General features: G+C 44.0%; 1 protein-coding gene across 2 annotated transcripts in view; it reads left to right on the top strand.

The window, feature by feature from the left end:
- Mapre2 (microtubule associated protein RP/EB family member 2) overlaps window positions 1-17,393 on the top strand; it is a 146,287-nt gene that overhangs the window by 1,446 nt on the left and 127,448 nt on the right. Inside the window, exon 1 of one of the 2 annotated variants that reach the window (XM_075969188.1) lies at window positions 323-416. The exons of the other annotated variant lie outside the window; for it this stretch is intronic. Within the exon in view, the coding sequence (XP_075825303.1) occupies window positions 381-416 (36 nt within the window). The 5' untranslated portion in view covers window positions 323-380. Of the gene's footprint in view, window positions 1-322; window positions 417-17,393 lie in introns of those variants that run through there. 2 annotated transcript variants of the gene reach the window in all.

The following is a 17,393-nucleotide window of genomic DNA, read 5'->3' as shown; positions in this document are numbered from 1 at the left end:
CCTACCCCCTCAGCGGGTGTTCACTACTTGCTCAGGTCCAATCCTTTCCTGGAAAAAAAAAAGTAAATAAAGTGATCCGGACCCACAGGGCAATAAAATGACTGCCAAAAGCACTACAGAGGGGTCAAGGCAAAAGAAAAATCAAGGGTTAATTAAGTAAATGCCCACACCCGCGTGTGCCTGTAAGCAAGGAGTGGAGGAGTCGCAAGAACTTTCTTGATTAGCATAAGTATCTGCCCCGGGGCCGTGGTGCAAGGCGGAGGCACTGCCCTAGCTTAGGTACGTACTAGAGAAGTCCAGTCTTGAGTGAGATCTGAGCAGGACCTGATTCTGATCTGAGAGGACCGCAGGGGTGCGACTTGGCGGAACTGGACGCTAGGATGAAACAGATCAGAGATCAAAGGGGGATCAGAAAGGTAATGTGGGGTGCTTCTCTAGGACACCCGGCAAAGTGGGGGCGGTGGTGGGGAAGGGCTCGTCCAGGCAGGTAATGCCTGGCTTTGCTGTCACTTTTGTCTCCCATGCTAACACATCGGTTAGGAAAGTGTCATGTGTCACTGATCTCTGAAACAGGGTGGTCTTTAGGTAAGCTTCCTTTGCGCGGGCTCTGATAACCAAACTTGGCTTCATCATGGAATCACCTGAGGAGATTTGGAGAGTCCTGGTATCTTACTTTCCATCCTAAACCATTTAAGTCAGATTGTTGGTGGAGAGGGGACAAGAAGTAGGCATTCTTGGTATTAAACAAAACTTCCAGATGATTCCACTGGATAGCAGATCGAGAACCATTTCGATAATAGCAACGTGGTTGTGTTACAAGATACCACTTTAACTACTTGAGTGGGAGAGAGAGAGAGAGACAGAGACAGAGACAGAGAGAGACAGAGAGAGACAGAGAGGAGATACTGAAACTGGGGTGCCGGTGACTCACACCGTAGGGCAAATGACTGTCATCTGGAAGCCTGAAAGATTGTGGCATCTCTCTACAGCAATCTTTTCCCCTTCCCTGCCTGGGGTCTGGTTATTGCTGGATGTTTGGAAGTTCGCTGTCCATGCCTGGTGTGTGCACTGTTGTTAAGGGAAACGGAGAGAAACTTTCATTCTGGTCATGACGTCTGTAGAGCAGGCAGCAGGGAAACCCAGCAGAAATAAACTGTGAGCAGCTGGGTGAGTCAGCAGGCTGCACTCCAATGCCCGCCCTGTGAATGGGAAGTAATTATGGCTTGTTATTGACACACAGAACACACGCCACTCCTCTGAAAGCACATCTTGATGTCTGATCAGGCCGTTTGCTTGCCAGAACCTCTCCCTTGTCTACCTGCTTTGAATAATACTAGCTGCTGTTAGCAGGAAAACCGAAGCCAGCTAGACAGCTTGTCCTTTGTGGAAGGCATATTTCAAAAGGCTTCAGGGAAAGTGTAGAGTAGTTTGGGTTATCTCAGTTATAAAAAAAAGAGAGGAGGGCCGGGCAGTGGTGATACTTGCCTTTAATCCCAGCACTTAGGAGGCAAAGGCAGGTGGATCTCGGTGAGTTTGAGGCCAACCTGGTCTACGGAGCTAGTTCCAGCCAGGGCTATACACAGAAACCCTGTCTTGAAAAACAAAACAATACAACAACGACAACCAAAGAAGGGGGGCTTTGCAGTACGTACATTTTAAATTTTTTAAAAAGGGCATACACTATTTGATGTGTTCAGGGGTGAAGTCAATGAGCTGTTTAAAAAGAAAGTTTATTTCATTTGAAATTCTGTTTGCTATTGATCAAAACTGTGTGTGTGTATGTGTGTGTACATGTGTGTACTGCCCGAGTGTACCTATGCACGCTGGGGATGGAGCCTAGAGTCTTGTGTGCTAGGCAAGTGTTCTGCCAAGTTGCATGCATCCCGAGCTCATAGGTGTTTAACTTAAGGAGATCAGACTCAAGTCAAAAAAGGCAAGTTCCACATTTTTCTATCATATACAAATCTTAGGCTTTAATTTTTGTATGTGTGTATGTATATGGGGGGTGGAGACATGAAACTAGAAAGGTGAACATGAGAGTGAGAACATCTTAAGAGGGGAAGGAAAAAGTATAGTAGACTACATGGGACATGAAGACAAGAGGACTTTCTGGGGGTGGGGGAGTGTAGAGGATGCTACAGGAGGGGCAGGAGGAAGATGGGATCGAGGATCAAAAAAAAAGTATGTATGAAAATACCATAATAAAACCCGTTATTTTGTAAACTAATGAAAAACCATATGCTAATTTTTTAAAAGATGGCAAAAAAAATAATCTTAAACCAGGTTCACATCTATAATCCCAGTACTCTGAAGGCTGAGGCAGGAGGATTGCAATGGAATTTGAGACAAGTCTAGGTTTTACAGCAAGGACCTATTTATAAATAAATAAAAACTAATACCCAAAGGATGACTCTCAGATATTTTATTAAAATATATTTATTTTCCCTCTTTTTTGTTGTTATTAACTTTCCCTTCCTTGCTGTCCTTGTGCCCCGTACATCACCGTCATTATGCCATTGACCAAATGCTTCCTTTCCCTATCCTAGGTTTTCGGGGGACCAGCCTTGCCTGGACTCCACAAGCACTCAGCACAGTCAGATGGTGCATTCCACCTGAACCTGTGCCACAGTACCTGTGTGTACACTGCTCGGGACTGTGTTTTCTCGTGTATGACAACAGGCCTTCCAGTGTGGTCACAGTGCTCTTTGTCTGAGAAATCTGCTCATTTGTTCTCAAGACTATCAGAATGTGAAGAGATCACTGGGCTACAACACCTCCTAAGTACATTCAGCTTCATTAATTTCCAAGATACATAATCTGGATATGGAGGAGCCAAGATTGCTACCAAATGAATAATGTGGGACATATTAGCTAATATGTTCCATAAGCTTCCTTAAGTACCAGTGTGCTTTGGGCATAAATAATAATTGTTATAACATTGGAATCACACTTGTGGATCAAAGAATCCCTTTCACAGAAGTTCACCCTCTTAGAAAAAGAGCATGTCCAACTGTGAGTGCCTTAAGGAATTCATTAATGAAGGAGTCAGTTCAGAATTGGTTAATAGTTAACCTGCTTTTATTCTCATCTGCCTACTGATCTTAAAATAGAACATGAATGTAGCTTAGTGGGAAAGCACTGCTTCGCATATTCAAGGACCTGGGTTCAGTGGCCAACATATATATATATAACATATAATATATGATATATGGTATATGATATATAACATATACATAAGGACAAATGCATTTCAGTATATTTAAAAGTAGGAATTTCAATTTATTTTTGACAGGCACTATGCCAAGTAAATAAAGGCTTATAGGATTTTCCCAAAGCTGACATGATGTAAATAGATCCATTCTTATTTTTTGAAATTTTTACCATCTTTTGGGGGAACGATAAGAAATTGAGGGGCTACAGTGCTTAAGGATCTATGCAGAAGATGGGGTGGAAAGATTCTAAGAGCCAGAGGTGGTGGACTACTAAAGGAAACAGCATTTTCCAAACATCAGAGGAATAAACCAATTTTCAAGTGACACTGGGTTTATCAACCGTATTCCAGGGCAATCTGCGTGCGCAGGAGTAGTTGGCCAGCACAAAATGGATTCAGGCTTTCGGTCACTTTGCTCTTTTGCTGGCTTTTTGTTTTTGCTTTTGTTTTTTGTTTGGTTTGGTTTTTGACTGGGTTTCTCTGTGTAGTCCTGGCTGTCCCAAGACTCACTCTGTAGAATAGGCTGGCCTCAAACTCACAGAGATCCACCTGCCTCTGCCCTCAAGCACTGGGATTATAGGCGTGGCTCCACCACCACCCTGCTAGCATTTTGTCTGATGTTTGTTTTGTTTTGTTTCATAAGAAAGAGATAACAAGAAGTTGGATGGGTGAGGAATGAGGAATCTAGGAGGAGATGGGAATGAAAATGATAAAAATATTAATGATAAAAATAAAAAGTTTTCAAAACATAATTCAATTTTCTAAAAAGAAGAAAGCCACATAATTACTGTTGGCCAACTCTACGCCCTGGCATAAAGATTGAAGGGAACTTAAATTTACGGCTTCGCATAATTCAGGGACCCACAGTCTATGGCCCACCATCTATCCGTTCTTAGAAGATTAATCTTTTCAGCTTCTCATAGCTAAAAGGCACCTAAAGAAAAGAATTCAGAGACCTTGGAAAATACTGTGAAACTCAAAATGTTGGCTCCAAAATAAAGTTTCATTGGACTGCCTCTTACCTGTTTGTTCACGTCTTGCCAGTGACTTCTTTCCAGCTCTGCCACAGTGGGAGCAGTGTGAAGGATGTGTTGTCCACAAAGCCTAGAACTCTGGCAGCATGTTAACGGGAGAACTTGGCAGACAGACTGGAGTTTACACTATCTCCGTTCACTCCGGTCTAAATGAGCGTTTGTTCACTCAAATCTTTTCAGCCTAATTTTTTTCCTTCTGATGATGCAAAAAAAACCCTACTAAACCTAGATCAGATAATCATTAAGATAGAAGAGTTTCTTTTCATATGTTTGTATTTTATTTATGTTGCAAGAATGGCACATTCCCAAATAATGTGGACTTCATTAAAACAGTTAAACCCGGAAGTTCTGACCCTAAATAAGTCTGAATATACAATATTAACCTGCCGTTGTTCCTAGAGTTTTAGAAGAATGTGAAACCATGTCCCCTTGCAATCTCACGCTTTAGCCCTTTAGTCCTGGGGACTGCCCTTTCTCACAGTGAAGTCTTGGCTGGCCTAGAACTTGCTCTACAGACACAGCTTTTGCCTCCCAGTGCTGAGATTCCAGACATGCCCTACCATACCTGTCTTCTGTGGTGTGTGTATGCTTATTGTTTCATCATGGGAAGGCATAAGTTTTAAGATTTATTCAGCTATGGACAATTTTCACCATTACTTTATACACTTGAGTGTGGTGGGAAGCTTGGGGGAATGACACTGCTTTCTTTTCTGAAGTCAACAGTAAACATAGAAAATAACATCTACATAATGTTCCTAACGCTGCTGAGGTTAACATTATCTTATTACGTCATGCCAGGTACAATTGCTTTAGGCTCCAAATTCAACAATAGATAAGATAGTGTGATTGGGGAATTCGTGTGAGTCCCTCTACCAGGGCTGGACCAATTACTACTGATTAGGACTCTAGTAGGCTTATTGAAAAGCCTAACTTCATTGATAGGAATTTGTCTCCGCCTCTTATTGTGCTTCCTGACATGAGAGTTCCTTCAGTCAGGGGACTTCCTCCTTTGGATGACTTGTCACTGTCACAGGTGAAGAATTTGCAAATGAGTTTCACTTTAAATAGAGCCATCTTTATTCCTTCCAGATCTGTCCACTTGAAATTTAGGAGCCAGAGTGTCCCCTTCTTCATTAAGTTCAACCAAGTGTTAGTGTAAAATTTGGGGTGACATGAGTCAAGTCATTCTAAAAACAAAACAAAATGATAAATTCATTTACTCCATCTCGAGTCGCTGACAGTAATGATTGTCTTCAGAGCAGCCATACCCACTGGCCTTCCTGGAGTAAATGAGGAGCTGCCCTTCAGTGAGCTCCCCTGGTGGTCCATTAGAGACAGTAACCTTGTAGAACTGGGCTCTGAGAAGCACTTCCTAGCCCCCTAACCATTGCCTCCACACAATGATCCAGACCCACTCATCCCTAGAGTGTAAGGCCCATATCGTAGCACCCTTCATGAATCATTTGAAGGTCATGATAGTCTCTACTATGCTGCACTCTGGCACATCCGTGGGACTTCACAGTCCATTGGTAGGCCAATATTCCTAATACCTAAAATATCAATGCCTGTTAATCCCAGGACATCTGAGGAATCAGACTTTAGGCTGATGTGAATGTTTTCATGTGGCAGGCTTGAGTAGGGGTTACAAGAAAAATATATACATAAAGGTGGTACAACAGAAGAAAAAGAACACTTTCCAGGCTTGAGTATCTAGGGACTGGAAAAGGTACACAGTGAATGCCTGAGAGATGCAAGACTGTTTCCTTCTTGAGTCATAATATACATATTTTCCCCGATTTAAAAAACCTACACATAAACCCGGCTGTGGTGGCACACCCTTTAATCCAGGCACTCAGGAGGCTGAGACAGGCAGATCTCTAAGTTCAAGGCCAGCCTAGTTAGTAGAGCAAGTTCCAGGACAGCCAGGGATACACAGAGAAACCCTGTTTCAGAAAAAGCAAAACAAAACCCTACACATTTTCAATCTTTAGAATCTCAAATTATGTCTTTCTTCCTGTGCTCTGCCTCTCATCTGTGGCAGAGAGCCTCACCCTGGGGATTCCTCTCTTTCCTCCTAGGCTGTTGAAAGTGCTTTTATACTGATGCTTCCACATCGACAGTGAAGATGCTAACCAGCAGAGCTGGAGAAACGCAGCAGTTAGGACCCTTTCATTTGCTGCTCTTAGGGAGGACCCACGTTTTGTTCCCAAGCTCACAACCACCTAGAACTTCAGTCAAGTGACCCAGTGCTTTATTCCAGCCTCTACAGACACTTGCACACGTGTGGTACACTAACTCACAAAAGCCCCCATATACACATGTGTAACTTTTACAAACAATTCTAAGCAACAAAAGATCACTATATAACTTGGTTTTTTGCTGTAGGATGAGTGTTGTGTGGCCTTAGGAACAGAGAGTTTGAAAGAGCCAGGGGAGATCAGCCCTTAGCCCCTGTTTTGAGTAGCGAGGGGCCAGTTAGGGCTTCAGAATCAAGTTGTGTTCACAAACAAGAACCATCTTGTGGATAGAGCTATTGTTCATCTTATTTGAAAGGAACCCGGACCTCCTGGTACTACTTAGCAACATCCCTCACAATCAACCACATAGGCTAAACAGAGTGTAACTATACTCGAGGAGCCGTGGTCATTTTTTTCCTCCTTGGAGTTTATTGCTGTCCGTGTCTATCACTATGGCCACCAGCCGCTGCCCACTTGTGCATCTGAGTCCGGCTTCACCACCTTCGGAAAAGAGTGCATTTTTTGTGTCTTCAACTTTATCTTCTCAGAGCGTGTGGTGACACTCTTCAGGGTAATTTGTTCAGGCCTGGGACCTTGGGTGGAGTTGGGAAGAGTCATCTTGCCATCTTCCGAGTGTGCCATGTTGGGCAATCAGATGCAGGTGAGCCAGCAGCTTGGGTAGAACAATGATTGTGTTCTATACCCGGAACCAACATGCTGAGCTCACCTGAATTATATTTTCCCATGGGGTTAAGTGCCCATCCCAAGAGAAAGAAATGTTTAACTGACCATTTTGCAGGGGGTGGTGTTGTTTTGGAGTTTGCTATTGGAATCTGAAGGCTCTGTGGATGTTTCCATTTTTATTTTTTACATTTTTTAGGTTTCTTTGTAAACCATAGATTTAAGGTTTCTTTTTAGACCTAATAACGTTGGGTTTTGCCTCTAAGTTGTTGTTACCCTGATAATAATTTTCCTGCCTTTGCTTGAGAGACTTTGTACCTTCATTTCTCTGAAAATTATGTTTGTTGATCATAAGTGGAGGTACTAGAGATTTTAAAAATTAAAACAGCAAACACTGAAGGGTGGGAAAATTAGAGAAATGGCTGCCAAAGGGGCAAAGGAGTCTTCTACTAAAGTGTCCTAAACATAACAGGAGTCAGAATCATAAATGATCATCCCTAACTCCCCCTCCTCGCTCAAAATACAACTCTAAACAATAATCTTGGTTAAATGCTTACTCGAGTCAGACACGAGACATTCCATCTGCTTGTCTCAGTCACGGTGAGGCAGTTTGGACGTGTGGTCAAGAGACCATGCTATCTGCTTGTCTCAGTCATGGTGAGGCGGTTTGGACGTGTGGTCGGGAGACCTGGTCCTTGCTTCTTCTGTGCAGCTCCAGACAGCTCAGGGCACTGTTGTGGGCTCCAGTGGGAGGCATGGGAGCATCATGTCTTTGTCGCTCCCCTGGCCACAAGCATCTCTGCGCTCCACACGGTGGTTAGTACTTCATTTTTATAATAAAATATAATGGGTAAGGTATTTTCTCCTTTGATGAATCCATATTTATTTTCTAAGCATGAGGAAAACATGGAGTTTTAATATTTAGTTAAATAATAATTAATTATTTAGTTAGATTGGAATAGGCGCAGTAGCAGTAAATCCAACTGTCCAATAATGTAATATATGTAGACTGCCATGGCAGGTCCTCAAAAGCCTCAAGTAGTGGGGGTTTCTGGCAGAGCATATACACTGGTATTAACATCATCCACTCATAGCCAGATGTGGTGGCATGCACCTGTAACCCCAGCTATTTGGGAGGTTGAAGTAATATTGTGGGTTCCAAGTCAGTCTGGGCTTCATAGTAAGTTCCAGGCCAGCATGATTTATACTGTTATAAAAAAAATTAATCAACAATAAAGCAAAAGGTCTTCTCTGAAATCTCCCAGCTCTTCACACATTGATACCCAAGCAATGGTTTCCTCTGAATGGTCGCCACTAGATCCTCCTTCATCAATCAGCTGGGCCTGGAAACAAAGACAACATCTGCATTATCTTACTGAAGAGCAGGGAGAGATAGGGAAAATCAGAGCTAGTGACCAGGTTAACACTGTGCTGTATTCCCTTCATCCCTGAACGTACAGAGACAGCCAGAGAGGTTGCGTCTCATTGTCTCCTGTTACTGCTTGGTTCCCAGACGCTAACATGTCCCCTCTAAAGGCACCAGAGCATACAGGGACAAGAAGAAACTCTAAACATAGGAGTAAACCAAGCTTGGAGAAGCATTTCCTTTAGACTAATGAAAAGGAAATTTCATCTTTTGAAAGCTGGAATTGGGTTGTCCTTAGGTTATAGACGTCCCACATCAGTGGTTGTGACCAGAGGGATAAATGATTGCATTTTCTGTGGTCCAGAGACCTGAAAGTGAATGTCTAGTGGAGCTCAGCAAGGACATAAGTGAGCCATCCTTCCCTTCCCAGGGCCACCGTGTTGCTGCACTCTGACACTGTCCGGGACACTCTGCTACTTCTGTGGGCCCAATCAGAGCTGGTGCTGTTGCTCCTGTCTAGATGACTGTGGAATCAGAGTGTTCAGCAGGATCTCAGGGTCAGCGCACAGCTCTGAGTCACGTGCCTTGCATTGTTCATGGCAGAATGGAAGCGTGGGGGAGCTTCAGGCCACTTAGTGGATCATCTCCTACTTCCTCCTTTTCTTCTAGATAAAAACATCCGTGGAAACACTTAAAAGTTGCCACATCTTTGCATTTTTAATTCATATCTTGGTTTTGTGGGTGCTTGGTAAGCCATCTTAGGTACTCCCCTAGCTCCCGTGCACCTTGAGAAAAGCCAGTGAGGGTCCTCCTGTCCCAGGAACTTATTAGGGTTCCTTCTGTTAAACTATGTCTTAAGATCTCTTAAGATCGGGTGTTCTGGAGTCAGAGATATAGCTTAGATCCCCTAGCATGCAGAAAATCCTGGGTTCAATGTCCCCTAAAAGAAACAATTTTATTTTTTTTTAAGATTTATTATGTGTACAGCATTCCTTCCATGTGTCCTGCATGCCAGAATGGGACACCAAGTCTCATTATAGATGGCTGTGAGCCACCATGAGGTTGCTGGGACCTCTGGAATAGCAGTCAGTGCTCTTAACCACTGAGCCATCTCTCCAGCCCAAGGAAACAATTTTAAAGGAATTCTTGTAACACCGGATTCTGTGTTACCCTCTCGGTAAAGTTCGTGCGCCACTGTACTACATGCGAACCAGACAAGGGCCTGGAGATTGAAAGAACACACAGAGACCTGGGTCATTCAAAAAGAGATCAACCGAATGCCCTTTGTTCAACTTTGTGGAAATCCTTATATACCTAACTGCTGTACAAGGAATTCTCCCCACCCTCACCACCCCCACCCTCACCCCCCACCCCCGCAGGTGGGAAATTGCCACACCCAAGATGGAGTAAACAATGCCCTACAGCCAATCAACAGGCAGGGCAGAAGGAGCACAAAAACAAACAGAATGTTTTAGCTGGCTGACCAGAAACTATCCTCAAGTAACCCCAGGAGCAGGGGTAGACCCAGGCCCTACAAATTCTCTTAATCTGTTCTAGTTATTGGAATTCCCTAGAGTTGATTCTATTTATTACTTCTGACTCTACAACACTCTGATCCAGAGTTGACAGAGAGAGAGAGAGAGAGAGAGAGAGAGAGAGAGAGAGAGAGCGCAAGCGCAGGTGTGTAGATGCATTTATGATGTGAAGTTATATGGAGGCCAGAAGACAACCTCAACTGTCCTTTCTCTGGGGATGTCCATCTTGATTGTTGCTGTTGATTTGGTGGGGGGAGGTCGTTTGTTTGTTTGAAACAAGGTCTCTCTTGGTGGTCTAGAGACTAGGCCAGCTGGCCAGCAGGCCTGGGGGTGTGTCTGTCTTATCTCCTTCAGCGCCAGCATTGCCGGGTTGCAACAGCACACTGGCTTTTTATGTGAGTTCTGCAGCCGGACCTCAGGTCTTCATGCTTGTGCGGCAGGCAAGCGCTGTACCAACTGAGTTATCACCCAGCATGTCAACTGTTTAATAATGGTCATAAAGTTGTCTTTTCCACTTCTGTAGCCATTTATGGATGCTAAGGAATTTTTATATACAGCAACACAGCAATTCTTTATGTAGACACTTTATAGAACACTATAAACACAAGAGCCCAGAGTTTAGATGGCATGCCCAAAGTCACACAATTGGGGGAATGCTGCACCCAGGGATCTTTACTGCAGTTCCGATGCTTCTCTAGGCAGGTTTACAAATCTCAGGGTGTCCTTGGAAGGTCTGTTAACCCATGAAGATACTGAACTAAAGCAGTGACCCAACCTAAAAAAGATCTCATGTTTCTCTCAGAAAGATGGGTAATAATTTAAAATTGAGGAGACCATAAAACAGGGGCCTCTTGACCTTCTGGAATTCATAGGCACTTCTCTGTTTCAAATTCCCAGTGCATCAAGAGAGGGCATGATTAGCTGTTCTGGATGTGGCTGAAGCACAGGCCATGTCAGAAGGCATTTGGAATCAGAGGCTTTTGGGGAAGGGGGGTGGGACAAGCCTAGCATCCCAGGTAGCTCTGTGGCACCTCGGCACAACTGGTTTGGAAACAGCAAGGTGAAGCAGTTAAGGTTTTACTTGTTTTCTTCTGACAGATCAGCAAGTCACATGACCATCCTCCTGTATCTCACACACTGGGATATTTGTGTGGTGGTTTAGAGATGCCATTGTCCACACAAATAAACATAAAAGAAACGACTCAGCTCCGAGTGCTTAACTCACAAGCATCAGGAGGAGAGTTTGGATCCTCTGCACCCTCATTAGGGGGAAAAAAAAACAGGGCCAGGTGGTGTTGGCGCACCCCTTTAGTCCCAGCACTTGAGAGGCAAAGGCAGGCAAATCTCTATGTTTTTTAGACCAACCTGGTCTACAGAACAAGTTCCTGGATGGCCAAGGCTACACAGTGAAACCCTGTCTCAAAAAACCAAACAACAACAAAAAAGACACATACCTCTAAGCCTAGCACTGGGAAGGCAGAGATAGGGGCACAGGGCACAGGGCCCAGAGCCTATTGGCTAGCCAGGGTAGATAAATTAGTTCAGTAATAAACCTTGTCGTAAGAATAAATAAATAAGGTGAAACATTGAAGACACCCGTGTCAGTCTCTGGCGTCTAAGAAAAATAACAGCTATTTCATTGAAAGTACTCATATGATGAGATCCAGAGCTATCTATTCTGGTCAGCAGAGGGGAAAGCATAAAAGTGTATTAATCAATCTCGGTGCATTTGCAGAGTAATTAACTAATTGAGTCGGTATCACCTTAGACAGCAGAGAACGTTCCCTAAGGATCTGAGACACTGGACAAATCCATTATCCTGAAGGTTTAGAGACTTGAGAGGACAAGGAAAGTGGCAGGAAGCTAGATGCCCCAAAGGATGGACTTTCCGTCTTAATTTCTTTTCTTTTTCGGTCCATTGCAAGGTCTCAACTATGAATGAATGCATTTGAATCAGGATCGACTGAGTGAATGGGCCATCTGGCTGAGTGTGTTAGGTTGCCATAGTAGCAGGTTTTGGAAAGAGTCTTGAGAGAGGTCATGTGCCTTGCAATTCAAGGGATGGTCCTCAGACCAGCAGCACCAGTGTCCCCTGGAAGGTCTTAAAAGGTGGGGAGAATGCTGGGCTCCCACCCCTGCCCATTGCTACTGAGTCACAATCTGCAGTTTTTCAAGAGCAGGTCTTTTAACAAGATTGCCAGGCGAATCACAGTCTGAAAAACACTCCCTTAGCTGAAATTGAGACGCAAGATGCTCGCTTTCAGAGTAAAGAACACAACACTCACTCTCTGCACACTAGTCGAGACAATAGCAGCGATGACTCTTTCCCATTAGTGTGTCACTCCCTGTCCTTGGCAGCGCGCTCACAGCCCTGGATTATGACTATTAAGTGTTCGTCGCTAACTCATCCGCGTGTCTGCTGGCACTGTACACATCTCCTTCATCTAGCACAGCGCCTGGCATCTGACAGGTAAGCGTGTCGGTAGCAAAACCTCCAGCTGCCCAGACCAACAAGCGTGGGCTTGGGCCCCCTCCTGCCACAGCCTCAATACGTGCATCTATGAGCCGTGGAGAAGCATGCCCCTCCTGGGGTTTGAAGAGAAAGAACTGATCAGTGTGTTAACACAGCACCTGGTGCACACTGGCTGTTCGTGAGTGGCACGGATTCATACGTGCTCAGTGACTGCTGAACAAATAAAATTTAAAAAAAGGAACTTCATATAAAAACTCTAAAGCTGAGAAGCTCGCGTCCTGCTACCATATACAAGTCTGAGTTTTAAATTATATGGTAAAAAGGCAAACAGGGTCAGAATGAATTTGTAGGAAATGTGTGTGGTTAGGAATCAAAAAACTAGTATTTGCCCGGCTGCACCCATGTCAGCTGCTACCTCTCTGTGCCTTGGTTTCTCCACCTGAAGAGTGAAATCCCTTAAGTCGTCTTTATTTCAGAGAGCTATAATGGAAGCTTCCTGCAGATCGCAGTGTAGGATGTCATACCTTATCCACACTTAAGCCGCTACCTACTTTTTAACGCAATGCCAAGCTCATAGGAGATGGTCACAGGGCAGGAGTATCCGGTGGGATTCGAGCGTGTGCTCTCTGTGGGGATGAAAACCTCACCCTCAAGCACAGTATCCTTTAGCACAGTATCCTGGGGTGCAGGGGAAATGGCTAGAGGACAAGGGTCTAGAAGGGCTTCTTGCAGGTGGAGCAGGGTGGGTAAGAGAGGAATTGGTGGGGAAAGGCGAGGGGACACTGGGACAGTTTTGTGTCCTCTAGTCAGAGCCCAGGTGCGTTCTCACAGCAACGTTATAAAGGAGAGAAAAAAACCTACCCAAAAGCAGCCACGGGAACCTCCAAAGGAGGGAGCAGATAAGTTATGATTTGAGAACTGACGGGTATATATGGAAAAGGTGCAGTTGTGGTAGTACTTGCCTATAATCTCAGCGTTCAGAAGACATAGGCAGGAGGATCACAAGATTGGTGGCAACCTGATCTATATAGCAACTTACAAGCCAATATGGGCTGCACAGCAAGACCCCACCTCACAAAAGAAAAAGAAATTGGGGCACGAGAGTAGTGGCTCAATGGCTATTTGCTGCCCTTGCTGAGGACCCGTGTTCGGTTTCTGGCACACACATGGTGGTTCACAGCCCCCCTAAATCCAGTTCAAGAGGATCCAATGCTTGCTTCTGACCTCTACAGGCATAGCCATCCATGGTGTGTATATATGCATGCAGACAAATCACTCGTACGCAAAAAAATACAAAAGAAAAATTGTAAAAAAAAACAACAAAAATATAACGGAAGGAAGTTCTTGAAAAACTTCAAGGAGGCCGGTAAGATATTCATTCAGTCAATAAAGTGTTGCTAGGTTAAACATAAGGGCTTGAGTTCAATCCCAGAAACTACATAAGAAATCCAAGAATGGTTGTGTGCAGGCCTTTTTTTTTGTTTTTGTTTTTGATTTTCAAGTCAGGGGTTTTCTGTGTAGCCCTGGCTGACTCTCTGTAGACCAGGTTGGCCTTGAACTCAGAGATCTGCCTGCCTCTGCCTCCTGAGTGCTGGATTAAAGGTGTGTACCACCACCTTTCAAGGTTTTTTGTTTTTCTGCAAGTCAGTAGTAATTTATTTTGTCTTCATGCCTTGAAACCAATTGGAAGGGTTGATGTTTTTATTTTTACATTTTCATACATCACTGTACTAATTTCCACAGCACTGTATTAATAAAGCCATTTCATAAGGTGTGCAGTGTGTGCTGAGGATGTCCTCATGCTCCCTGCCTTGCCCCTGTGAGCCCTCCTTTCTGTTCTCTGTTTCCCATGATGTTCCACCAGACAGCTTCACATCTATACTTTCCATTACTTTTTCTTGCGTATGGGATTTTCTTTATTAAATTTATTTATGGATATTTTAAATCCTGGTATTGGGAGGCAGAGTCAGGAGAATTCCTGGGGTTTGTTGATAGGCTATCTAAGCCTACTCAGTGAAGTCCAGGCTAAAAGGAGACCCCATCTTAAGAAATAAAAGAGATGGTTCTGGAGGCATGACAATATTTCACGTTGACCTCTAGGTTCCATATACATGAACATACAAACACATGTGCCCACAGGTGAGCGTATGCACACAGGCAAAGATTTTCACACTGGACGTTTTGGTTGGACTTCCTCCATAAAACCCCTTCTCCCTCAAGTGGGACTGGAGCTTCGCCTATGGAACATCCTAGACTATTTCCTAGTTAGATGGAGTTCAGGGCGTCTTCCACGCAAGGAATTGAGTTACTGATACAACTCCCAAACTTTCAGCAGTAGGTTCCTCTACGAGGAAAAGTCCACAGCAGAGGCACCAAGAGCAACCCAGGGCTCTTCACAGAGGCTTAGGCAGGAAACTCGCGTCCAGAGGCTATGCCAACATTTCCACAGTTCCATTCACTAACACATTTTGCACACTTTGTTGAAAATACTAAGGAAAAAAAATGAGAGTTTTACAAGATTTTCCCAAAGCACAATGCAAACAGTGGAGTCCATTTGTGTTGTAAGGGAGATTATGGCGCCCCGAACACCAGTGTCCTGGCAGAGCCTATGGGGTGTTACCCTGTAACACCTTTAGCATGCTCTCTCCTAGTGGACCAGGAGAACAGCACACAACAAAGACGGGACACATAAAAAACATGTCTTTTGTTCCAGCCGTGCCCCAAACACTGTACTATAAGCCATGATATCAGACATCAAGCTGAAGCTCTCAGGGCAGCTTTTCTGCTTTGCTATGTTTTGGTATCAATCACACACAGAGCAAAGGCTATTCTGTACCTACCATGTTTCCAATGTCAGATGATTAAAAATAGATCAAAGATTTGGTTTCAGTGGTGCAATTATAGAAAGCATTTTGTGTGGTTACAGTGCAGGCAACATTTCTCACGGATGCAGTTTGCCTGGTCTTTTTAAAGAATTTTACATTCTGTGGGGTTACAATACAGGCAACATTTCTTAGGGATGCAGCTTGCCTGGTCCTTTTTTAAAGAGTTTTTCTTTCACAGCATCACTCTTTAAAAAATAAAATAGAAATAAATAGAAAAATAGAAAGGGCAATCTTAAAAATTATTTTTGTCCTGGTTCACGTGGGAAGCAACAGATGGATCAATGCAGGATTCTAGGAAGAGCGTTATGCTGTGCTTGAAGGAAAAGAAGCCAAATGTGTAGCTATCATTTGGGATTGTCCTTTCAGTGTATGGAAACCAAATCATGCAACCCTGAGATGTTTATACCGCCATTACCACCCTCAGTATATACCGCCCAAATCCCTTTATCATAGAGCAATTTTTTTTTAAGTCCTTAAATACATAGCACGGATCATTTGGCAATTTGTCTTTCTTAAGGAGAATGAGTCATACCAGACTTAACATCCAAGATCCTGTGGAACCTGACCTCCATTGCCAGCGCATACCCTCCCCCACTGGTGTTTGGTTTCTCTGGTGCGTGCTGAGCCCTGTGATTCCCGGCAGTGAGCCCCTGGCGGCTCTAGGCTTCCCCTGGAGAGGCCACAATCCCAGCTCAAGACCACTAATTGATGTGGTGCTGCTGGAAGTTGGTATCAAGTAAGATCAGTCTCGGGATTAATAGCATGTGCCTCTCTGCTAATGTTTATAAGATGTCCCGTTCCTAGAAAGCTGTGGACCTCCCGCATGATCGACTAGGATCTGCAGCTGGAGCCGTGCAGCATCTCAGGGTGCAGTAGGGAGTTTAGAAGTCGGATACAGTTCGTTCTGAAGACCTGGGACAGCCAAGTCAAACCCTGAGCGGAAACCCAGACTCAGGCCCCAGCTGTACCACCTTCTTGAAAAAAACCAGGAGCAGCTGGGGAGGCCTGATGCTGTCTCTAAGAAGGGAATGGTTTGACCTTGTGTGGATTGGAAGCTATATTGCCCAGGTACCAAGCAATAAAAGAACAATGAGTTAGCCAATGGCATGCATGATTAGAAATACTTTTACATCCATGTTTCTATCCTGATGTATCTCTTATGTTCCTGAGGTTTTATGGCCAGGCATAAAGACGGCAGTAATTTGGGCTCAAGGGAGGGAAAATCTTTCTAAGTAAAGCAGATATTCTGCTGGCATATCTTGGATATGAGATGCTAGAATTCTGAGTTTGTTGAAAAAAGGATTAGAAACTTCTAGAGGATATACTTCTATGAAAGTAGAGAATGTACTTAGTTCAATCCTGCTCATTTCTCAAGAGTTCCCTGGTGCTCAGTATCACAGAAGACCGAAAGTCTGTGTGATCTGATAAAATGAGAGTCACGTTGTGTTCAGTTTAGAAACACACCATCTGCCTTGTCTACAAAATCCTACAGAAAATAAAATTTTATTCCTATACAACTAGATGTATAATCCAGAGGAATTCCTGCTTGGGGTGGACGTCAGAAAATTTAGATCCATTAAGTTGCATGAAGTATGAAACTGATGTGTAGAACCCACCGGTAGCTCTCACTGTGTTTGTATTAATGTTTCAACTTTCGATTAAGAATCGCACAGATGGGAGGGTAGAGAGCTGACTCGGAGGTTAAGAACACTTGCTGCTCTTGCAGAGGACCTAAATCAGGTTCCCAGCATCCTCCTGGTAGCCCTCTACTCTCTGTAACTCCAGTTCCGGGAGATCCAATGCCTTTCTCTGATCTTCATGGGGACCGAACGGTCATGTGCTGCACAGACATCCCTAGGCAAAACACTCAAACATAAAATAAAAGAAGATAATAAAAAGTTGTAAAGGTAAATGTAGGCAGAAGTGGGATTACACCAGAGAAAACTTTAAATTATTCTATCAAGGAAGTGC

The sequence above is a fragment of the Microtus pennsylvanicus genome, chromosome 4, assembly GCF_037038515.1.
Source record: "Microtus pennsylvanicus isolate mMicPen1 chromosome 4, mMicPen1.hap1, whole genome shotgun sequence".
Lineage (NCBI taxonomy): Eukaryota > Metazoa > Chordata > Mammalia > Rodentia > Cricetidae > Microtus > Microtus pennsylvanicus.
This window is presented reverse-complemented; position numbering and strand designations above follow the sequence as displayed.